At 37.8% G+C, this 9,878-nt stretch overlaps 2 protein-coding genes across 2 annotated transcripts in view; both read left to right on the top strand.

The window, feature by feature from the left end:
* The window catches only part of LOC121811858 (low affinity immunoglobulin gamma Fc region receptor III-like), a 4,469-nt gene extending 1,040 nt beyond the window's left edge, over positions 1 to 3,429 (top strand). Inside the window, exons 4-6 of the mRNA XM_042217074.1 lie at positions 388 to 633; positions 862 to 1,029; positions 3,136 to 3,429. Coding sequence (XP_042073008.1) covers positions 388 to 633; positions 862 to 1,029; positions 3,136 to 3,206 — 485 coding nt within the window. The 3' untranslated portion in view covers positions 3,207 to 3,429. The remainder of the gene's footprint in view (positions 1 to 387; positions 634 to 861; positions 1,030 to 3,135) is intronic.
* A 3,651-nt stretch (positions 3,430 to 7,080) lies between these two features.
* On the top strand, positions 7,081 to 9,208 carry LOC102312118 (sialoadhesin). The gene is made up of 4 exons (XM_005952454.3): positions 7,081 to 7,350; positions 7,579 to 7,746; positions 8,306 to 8,372; positions 8,661 to 9,208. The coding sequence occupies exons 1-4, from the start codon at positions 7,086 to 7,088 to the stop codon at positions 8,668 to 8,670; spliced, it is 510 nt and encodes a 169-aa protein (XP_005952516.2). The 5' UTR covers positions 7,081 to 7,085; the 3' UTR covers positions 8,671 to 9,208.
* The last annotated feature ends 670 nt before the right edge of the window (positions 9,209 to 9,878 follow it).

Below are 9,878 nucleotides of genomic sequence, written 5' to 3'. Positions count from 1 at the left end.
AACATATTTAGTCCATCCACTTTTTAGATCTGTTGGTTTGGTATATCAATTACAGTGTTGTGTGTGTGTGTGTGTGTGTGTGTGTGTGTGTGTGTGTGTGCTTAAACAGGTAAATAAGAATCATTTTACACACTTCGCTTAAGGAAGACATATGACCAATTTTTAGGTCAGTTGTTTTTGGTAGCAAATACAGCACATTATATTTGGAAATTAAGCATTACTCTGATAACAAAAGCATCTTCGTCAAAGTTTGTATGATGTGTTATGCATTTTTTCTTAAAAATGATTTTTGACCTATTGCCTGTAGTATTTGAAAGATTATATAATTTAATCAGAAATCAAGTTTTCTATAAGAAACTTTTCAAGTCATGTGCCATTCACATTTAGATGGTCCTGTGATCCTGGAGAGTCCTGCCTATCCTTTGTTGGAGGGAGATAATGTGACCCTGCTCTGTAAAAAGAAGCATGCACACCCCAATTTCACTGCTGAATTCTTTAAAAATGGTGCCTCCATTGGGATTGGTTCAACAGGAAAGATGATGAACCGCATTGTCTCCAAGTCTGATGAAGGCTTCTACAAATGTAGCATTTCTAAGACTGAAGAATCACCAGAGAGCTGGCTAGCTGTTGGAAGTAAGTTTTATAGACTATTAAAACCTGTGTGTTTTATCTACAATGCATTTTGAAGCTTTGCATAAACATGAAGTTCATGTGTTCAGATACACATTATTTGATGAATGTATACCATAAATTGACGGTTTAGGGTTTGTGTTTGGTTTTTTATATTAATATAAATTGTTTACATTAATTTACATCATTATAATTATGTCTAATACACAATGCATGCAATTATCTTTCTAGGAGCTGATGCTCCTCCTCAGGTGCTTCGCTTAGACCTCTACCTTGTGTTCGGCATTGGTTTCTGTATTTTAATGGTGATTATTTTGGTCCTTCTGACTGGAGTATTTCAACATCAGAAACATCAACAGACCACCAGACGTCACATAGAAGAAACTTCTTTGACACCAAGTATGGCTTTGAAACAAATAAACCAAAGCATAAGCATTGGCTGCCCTGGCCCTCTCCGATGTCACTCCAGAGTAGAAATGAAGACTTACACCTTTTTTAGTAGATTTTTTAGATAAAATTAAAGTTTTTTAATTTTAGTCTGTTCTTAGGTGGGTACTAGGTAACATGATAATGCCATAATATGAACATACAGTGGGGCAAAAAAGTATTTAGTCAGCCACCGATTGTGCAAGTTCCCCCACTTAAAATGATGACAGAGGTCAGTAATTTGCACCAGAGGTACACTTCAACTGTGAGAGACAGAATGTGAAAAAAAAATCCATGAATCTCACATGGTAGGATTTGTAAAGAATTTATTCGTAAATCAGGGTGGAAAATAAGTATTTGGTCACCTCAAACAAGGAAAATCTCTGGCTCTCACAGACCTGTAACGTCTTCTGTAAGAAGCTTTTCTGTCCCCCACTCGTTACCTGTATGAATGGCACCTGTTTGAACTCATCATCTGTATAAAAGACACCTGTCCACAGCCTCAAACAGTCAGACTCCAAACTGCCGCCATGGCCAAGACCAAAGAGCTTTCGAAGGACACCAGGAAAAGTATTGTAGACCTGCACCAGACTGGGAAGAGTGAATCTACAATAGGCAAGCAGCTTGGTGTGAAAAAATCAACTGTGGGAGCAATCATCAGAAAATGGAAGACATACAAGACCACTGATAATCTCCCTCGATCTGGGGCTCCACGCAAGATCTCATCCCGTGGGGTCAAAATGATCATGAGAACGGTGAGCAAAGATCCCAGAACCACACGGGGGGACCTGGTGAATGACCTGCAGAGAGCTGGGACCAAAGTAACAAAGGTCACCATCAGTAACACACTACAACGGCAGGGAATCAAATCCCGCAGTGCCAGACGTGTTCCGCTGCTGAAGCCAGTGCATGTCCAGGCCCGTCTGAAGTTTGCCAGAGAGCACATGGATGATACAGCAGAGGATTGGGAGAATGTCATGTGGTCAGATGAAACCAAAGTAGAACTTTTTGGTATAAAGCTCAACTCGTCGTGTTTGGAGGAAGAAGAATACTGAGTTGCATCCCAAGAACACCATACCTACTGTGAAGCATGGGGGTGGAAACATCATGCTATGGGGCTGTTTTTCTGCCAAGGGGACAGGACGACTGATCCGTGTTAAGGACAGAATGAATGGGGCCATGTATCGTGAGATTTTGAGCCAAAACCTCCTTCCATCAGTGAGAACTTTGAAGATGAAACGAGGCTGGGTCTTCCAACATGACAATGATCCAAAACACACCGCCCGGGCAACAAAGGAGTGGCTCCGTAAGAAGCATTTGAAAGTCCTGGAGTGGCCTAGCCAGTCTCCAGACCTCAACCCCATAGAAAATCTGTGGCGGGAGTTGAAAGTCCGTGTTGCTCGGCGACAGCCCCAAAACATCACTGTCTCGAGAAGATCTGCATGGAGGAATGGGCCAAAATACCAGCTACTGTGTGTGCAAACCTGGTAAAGACCTATAGTAAACGTTTGACCTCTGTTATTGCCAACAAAGGTTATGTTACAAAGTATTGAGTTGTATTTTTGTTATTGACCAAATACTTATTTTCCACCCTGATTTACGAATAAATTCTTTACAAATCCTACCATGTGGATTCATGGATTTTTTTTTTCACATTCTGTCTCTCACAGTTGAAGTGTACCTCTGGTGCAAATTACTGACCTCTGTCATCATTTTAGGTGGGGGAACTTGCACAATCGGTGGCTGACTAAATACTTTTTTGCCCCACTGTACAGTGTAGGTTTTGTGAATGCATATTGGATGCTACTTTCATGAAATTAAAATCATGCTGTCCTTTTTTAAGATGTTCTTGTGCTGAAACACTGTAAATTTGGTATTATTATTTGGTAGGTGGTTGCTAGGCAACATGATGATCTCATAGTACTTACATAATATCATAAATGCGTATCTTTTATGTTACACTATCTGTACTTTGTGATTAGCCTTGGCATGTGCTAGTCAAGCTGAGGAAACATTCTTCCTTCATAGTTATCTTTGTATTATGGTCCTGACTTTGCCTGTATGTTCCAATGTCTGCAGGGGCCAGCATAACTAATTCTACCCAGGCGATGGGTAACCTCATCACAAGAAGCAAAGTTGATGAAAGGTAATTTGCCTAACGTGAAAATATTGAAACTATAACATCTCTAGCTGTTTAAAAAGCTAGTGGAAGAAACAATGTAATCATTAAAAAAGAAAATAAATGATTTTTTTCAGCAGTCCATCACTTTTCTGCTCCAGACAGAAATTATTGATCAAGACTTAAATTTATCTGATGTTTTTGTGAGCATTTGTTAAAGTCTTGTCATTATTCAATCATTGTTACACTGTGTGTCAGCAGCTGAATTTCTCACAGACAGAAAGACACACTTTACCAGCTTTCTTTTTTTAACAAAGTCATACTTACAATAACCAACTGCATATTAAACAAGAGAACAAGTCCCGCAGACAAGGTAGCGAAAATAGTTGGATATAGATCATGATAGGCGCCGCTGCAAGCTGAGCCCTCACTTTACATTTCGTACCATGAGATCCCTCACTACATGTTGTTTGAAGGCTGTGAAGTATCATAATGAATGTGCACATAAGATATATTTTTAACTGGTGGTCACATGCTCAGCCACTTGACAGCTTAAGTTGTGTGTCTGCAAGTGAAATAAAAAAAGACTAGAAGTTTTTAAATTTGGTACCTTATTTTATTTTATTCATAATTGCATTTCATAAATGAACAAATCGTATTAGCATAAATAATGTAGAAGAGCAACAATGTATAAATCATGTGTTGTTTCAAATATAATTCCCAGAATGCTTCAGGTTTCATTTAAAAGAAAAAAAAAAAAGAATATTTTGAAATTTAATTTGTACAAAAAATAGAATAAACCCTAGCAGGCTGTTCATGAAGGTACCAACTCAGTTTTAACAGAAGAGGATTTGAAACACTTCTTTTGTACAACCCAAAGCCACAAATGAAGGATACATTAGTCTCTAATGTTCTTTTTTGAATTTTAATGTTATTGAAGCTATGAATGTATGGAAAAAAACTGTCAAAAGAGTTGCATTTAGAGAGAAGACAATGAACATTTCTATGTTTATTAGCAGAATTTTGATGTTTTAGATTGTGCTTTTCTATAAACAGTGAATGTGTTGATTTATAATTGATGAAATGGTGTCAGTTTGCATGAAATAAAAATGACCCCAAGGCCATATTTTTTCATCGTCTTTATTCTTCACATAAAAGAGGAAACTTCACCCACCTCACATCATCACTTCTAATTTAAAAGGTAGCAGTGTGTTAAAATTAAACATGAAAGAGAGAGACAGTTCTATTTACTCTGCCTCATTACAGGTATGAGAGTGCTGTTGCAAATTTTTAAAAATATACTCACCGTGGCCTTTGCAGCAACACAATATGACAAATGTAGCTTAAGACATAAAGCTAAAATGTCATAAGCCATCAACACAATGTTCATTTATAGGAAAAATGGTGATAATATTGTCAACACAAGACTTGTCTTATATGAAATAGTGAAGATTGGGTAAAGTAATTCTAAAATACATGTTTGCAACATGGCTTTCATCTCAAAAATTCTTGAAAGGGTGTTGTCGAACAGCTAACAGATCATCTGCAAAGGCTTATTTGAAGAGTTTCAGTCAGGTTTCAGAGCTCATCACAGCATAGAAACAGCTTTAGTGAAGGTTACAAATGAGGCAGTATCATCAGTAGGCATGGCAAACATTTTCAGTGCTATGCAGATGACATACAGCCAGTGTTGGGAAGGTTACTTTTAAAATGTATTCCATTACAGAATACAGAATACATGCCCCAAAATGTATTCTGTAACGTATTCCGTTACGTTACTCAATGACAGTAACGTATTCTGAATACTTTGGATTACTTAATATATTATCATGCTTTTTACAACAACGTGAATGTACTATTGCTGTGTGATTTATTACTATTACTGAAGGTCCGCGACTCCGAACTGTAGTAAAGGGACCTCTGACTAATACGGCGGGGTCCCTGTCGGCTCGTAGCCGAAAAATAGCTTTACTTTGTTGTGTGGGTCAACTTTTCTTGCGAGAGACAGAGAGAGGCGTTGAAAGGCTGCTCCAACGGAACTTATTGTTTTCGGAGGAAAACACGAACACGGTGTACAGTCGAGTCTTAATAGCTTACTTACAACTGGGCTCGTCAGGCACTCTTCTTGGCTGCAGTGGTTATTATTATATTTACATGCTTCCAGCTCCCGTTTTTCTCGATGACAACTCGTACCTTTCCACTCCCCTTTTTCTCCCTCCTCGCGCTCACAGACCCATAACGTGTATGGCAGTCCATTCTCCCTGCAACACGGACTACACTGCCCATGATGCTACATTCTTTAGAGCTATGCTTGTAGCATTCTGCCTGTTAGCTTAGCACAACAACAACCGAAAAGGCGCTCTCTCACCCAGGAAACACACAGTCGCAGAGAGAGAGAGAGCGTCGCCCTGTAACCATGGCAACCGTAACGCTGCCGCCTGGAACAACAGAACGTAGCTGTCAAACAAAACCCAAACAGTCCTGACCCGCGACAATATGAAACAGGAAAGTACCGCAGTGTAATCCATTTATTTCAACAAAGTAACTGTATTCTGAATACCACCTTTTTAAACGGTAACTGTAACGGAATACAGTTACTCATATTTTGTATTTTAAATACGTAACGGCGGTACATGTATTCCGTTACTCCCCAACACTGTATACAGCTTTATCTATGTCACGAGTACTGGGTCGTGTGACCCAGTGTTTGAGTTTTTATGTATCTTTTGTATTTATTTATGTTCTAGTTTAGCTCATCTAGTTAATTTCTAGGTTGCATTTTAGTCCTTTGTTTTTTAGTTTCTTTTTGTCATCCCCCTGAACCAGGCTACTTCACACTGCAGATCTTAATCTCAATTCCGATTTTTTGATCAAATCCGATTTTTTTGTCTGCTCTGTTCACACTACAAATAAAATGCGACAGCAAACGCTGCTCTAGTGTGAACGCTCAAAGCGGCCCGCATGCAAAGAAGACGTCACACACAACGTGCTCTGTTTAGACCCAGAGCAAACAGTATTGTTTGACTGATGGCCCTTAATATAAAGACTTCGGACTTTACGTTTCCCAATTTTTGCTTTAAGTTATTTTGTTATTTACATAATAATGTAGATAACAAATAATTATCACATCTTATCTACGAGAATGTGATGATTTTGTGGATAATTAAAGTCAGTCATATATCCACAAACACAACAGCTGAAAGTCAGTGATGCTGCTCGGTTTGCAGTCCTGAATATCACGGCACAAGCAGGATTCACTGCACTGTTAATGTTAGCTATGTTATATTGCTGCCTCTGTTCGGTGGTGTCGAGCCAAACGGACTTTAACGTGTGTTTGAACGAGCTGACGGTTCACTCGTTAAGCTGAAAGAAAGATGCTTTAATCACAGGAGTCACACATGTGTCCACTGTACCATCTGGGAACTCTTCTTGTTTCGTAATAACACAAACACTAAATCCTCCTGTTTGTAGCAGTGTGTACACCTGAGACTGTCACCTGTCTGTCTGTCCTGCACTCTCTCTCTGTTTCTTTCTCTCTGATTGTGGAATAAAAGTATGAACATGTGTTTATAAGTTACACTTGTGTTTGAATCCTGCAGCTTATCACACATTTGATTTCCATGTGTGACGACTGCAAGTGTCCAGAGTGAGGACAGACTGAGGGACGCCACTGCTGCACATCATCTGTGAGGCTTTGCACCCCTGATGATCCACCAGGACAAACTCAGCAGTGTGTGAGGAAGAGGAGGAGGAAGAGCCAGCAGCAGCTGACAGATGGAGAGAATAGACAGACTGTTCCCTGTTTGTGAAGGACTGCTAGGAAAGTTTAAACATAACTAATTGTCTGTCCTGAATCAGTCTTATATAATTTAATCAGAAATCAAGTTTTCTATAAGAAACTTTTCAAGTCATGTGCCATTCACATTCAGATGGTCCTGTGATCCTGGAGAGTCCTGCCTATCCTTTGTTGGAGGGAGATAATGTGACCCTGCTCTGTAAAAAGAAGCATGCACACCCCAATTTCACTGCTGAATTCTTTAAAAATGGTGCCTTCATTGGGATTGGTTCAACAGGAAAGATGATGAACCCCATTGTCTCCAAGTCTGATGAAGGGTTCTACAAATGTAGCATTTCTAAGACTGAAGAATCACCAGAGAGCTGGCTAGCTGTTGGAAGTAAGTTTTATAGACAATTAAAAGCTGTGTGTTTTATCTACAATGCATTTTGAAGCTTTGCATAAACATGAAGTTCATGTGTTCAGATACGCATTATTTGATGAATGTATACCATAAATTGATGGTTTAGGGTTTGTGTTTGGTTTTTTATATTAATATAAATTGTTTACATTAATTTACATCATTATAATTATGTCTAATACACAATGCATGCAATTATCTTTCTAGGAGCTGATGCTCCACCTCAGGTGCTTCGCTTAGACCTCTACCTTGTGTTCGGCATTGGTTTCTGTATTTTAATGGTGATTATTTTGGTCCTTCTGACTGGAGTATTTCAACATCAGAAACATCAACAGACCACCAGACGTCACATAGCAGAAACTTCTTTGACACCAAGTATGGCTCACCATTATAGAACATGACTTCTTGTTTAGCTTTGAAACCAATAAACCAAATCATAAGCATTGGCTGCCCTGGCCCTCTCTGATGTCACTCCAGAGTAGAGATGAAGACTTACACCTTTTTTAGTAGATTTTAAAAACTAATACATGCCCATGCTACATTTCTTTTAGAGTTTTAAAGTTTTTTAATTTTAGTCTGTTCTTAGATGGGTACTAGGTAACATGATAATGCCATAATATGACATACATAGTTGAGGTTTTGTGAATACATATTGGATGCTACTTTCATGAAATTAAAATCATGCTGTCCTTTTTTAAGATGTTCTTGTGTTGAAACACTGTAAATTTGGTATTATTATTTGGTAGGTGGTTGCTAGGCAACATGATGATCTCATAGTACTTACATAATATCATAAATGCGTATCTTTTATGTTACACTATCTGTACTTTGTGATTAGCCTTGGCATGTGCGAGTCAAGCTGAGGAAACATTCTTCCTTCATAGTTATCTTTGTATTATGGTCTTGACTTGCCTGTATGTTTCAATGTCTGCAGGGGCCAGCGTAACTAATTCTACCCAGGCGATGCGTACCCTCATCACAAGAAGCAAAGTTGATGAAAGGTAATTTGCCTAACGTGAAAATATTGAAACTATAACATCTCTAGCTGTTTAAAAAGCTAGTGGAAGAAACAATGTAATCATTAAAAAAGAAAATTAAATGATTTTTTCAGCAGTCCATCACTTTTCTGCTCCAGTCAGAAATTATTGATCAAGACTTAAATTTATCTGATGTTTTTGTGAGCATTTGTTAAAGTCTTGTCATTATTCAATCATTGTTACACTGTGTGTCAGCAGCTGAATCTTCTCACAGAGAGAAAGACAAACTTTACCAGCTTCTTTTTTTAACAGAAGGTCATGATATCTGACAATAACCACACCAGAAACCCAGATACAAAAATGTATGCAGCTGAGGACCCTCACTTCAACATGTAGGTTGTTTGAAGGCTGTGAAGTACCATAATGAATGTGCACATAAGATATATTTTTAACTGGTGGTCACATGCTCAGCCACTTGACAGCTTAAGTTGTGTGTCTGCAAGTGAAATAAAAAAAGACTAGAAGTTTTTAAATTTGGTACCTTATTTTATTTTATTCATAATTGCATTTCATAAATGAACAAATCGTATTAGCGTAAATAATGTAGAAGAGCAACAATGTATAAATCATGTGTTGTTTCAAATATAATTCCCAGAATGCTTCAGGTTTCATTTAAAAGAAAAAGAAAAAAAGAATATTTTGAAATTTAATTTGTACTCAAAAGAGAATCAACCCTAGCAGGCATGTTCATGAAGGTACCAACTCAGTTTTAACAGAAGAGGATTTGAAACACTTCTTTTGTACAACCCAAAGCCACAAATGAAGGATACATTAGTCTCTAATGCTCTTTTTTGAATTTTAATGTTATTGAAGCTATGAGTGTATGGAAAAAAAACTGTCAAAAGAGTTGCATTTAGAGAGAAGACAATGGACATTTCTGTGTTTATTAGCAGAATTTTCATGTTTTAGATTGTGCTTTTCTATAAACAGTGAATGTGTTGATTTATAATTGATGAAATGGTGTCAGTTTGCATGAAATAAAAATGACCCCAAGACCATGTTTTTTCATCGTCTTTATTCTTCACATGAAAGAGGAAACTTCACCCACCTCACATCATCACTTCTAATTTAAAAGGTAGCAGTGTGTTAAAATTAAACATGAAAGAGAGAGACAGTTCTATTTACTCTGCCTCATTACAGGTATGAGAGTGCTGTTGCAAATTTTTAAAAATATACTCACCGTGGCCTTTGCAGCAACACAATATGACAAATGTAGCTTAAGACATAAAGCTAAAATGTCATAAGCCATCAACACAATGTTCATTTATAGGAAAAATGGTGATAATATTGTCAACACAAGACTTGTCTTATATGAAATAGTGAAGATTGGGTAAAGTAATTCTAAAATACATGTTTGCAACATGGCTTTCATCTCAAAAATTCTTGAAAGGGTGTTGTCGAACAGCTAACAGATCATCTGCAAAGGCTTATTTGAAGAGTTTCAGTCAGGTTTCAGAGCTCATCACAGCA

This window comes from Haplochromis burtoni, unplaced genomic scaffold (assembly GCF_018398535.1).
Source record: "Haplochromis burtoni strain Fernald_Lab_line unplaced genomic scaffold, NCSU_Asbu1 Contig_1573, whole genome shotgun sequence".
NCBI classification, from domain to species: domain Eukaryota; kingdom Metazoa; phylum Chordata; class Actinopteri; order Cichliformes; family Cichlidae; genus Haplochromis; species Haplochromis burtoni.
The sequence above is the reverse complement of the archived record's forward strand: the minus strand, read 5'-3'. Positions and strand labels throughout refer to the sequence as shown.

Bases quoted from the DNA above. Each gene is read 5' to 3' on its own strand.
- LOC102312118 (XM_005952454.3), top strand. From the start codon at position 7,086: ATGTGCCATTCACATTCAGATGGTCCTGTGATCCTGGAGAGTCCTGCC. The intron at 7,351-7,578 runs GTAAGTTTTATA...TTATCTTTCTAG, and splicing joins GAGCTGGCTAGCTGTTGGAA to GAGCTGATGCTCCACCTCAG. The intron at 7,747-8,305 runs GTATGGCTCACC...CAATGTCTGCAG, and splicing joins AGAAACTTCTTTGACACCAA to GGGCCAGCGTAACTAATTCT.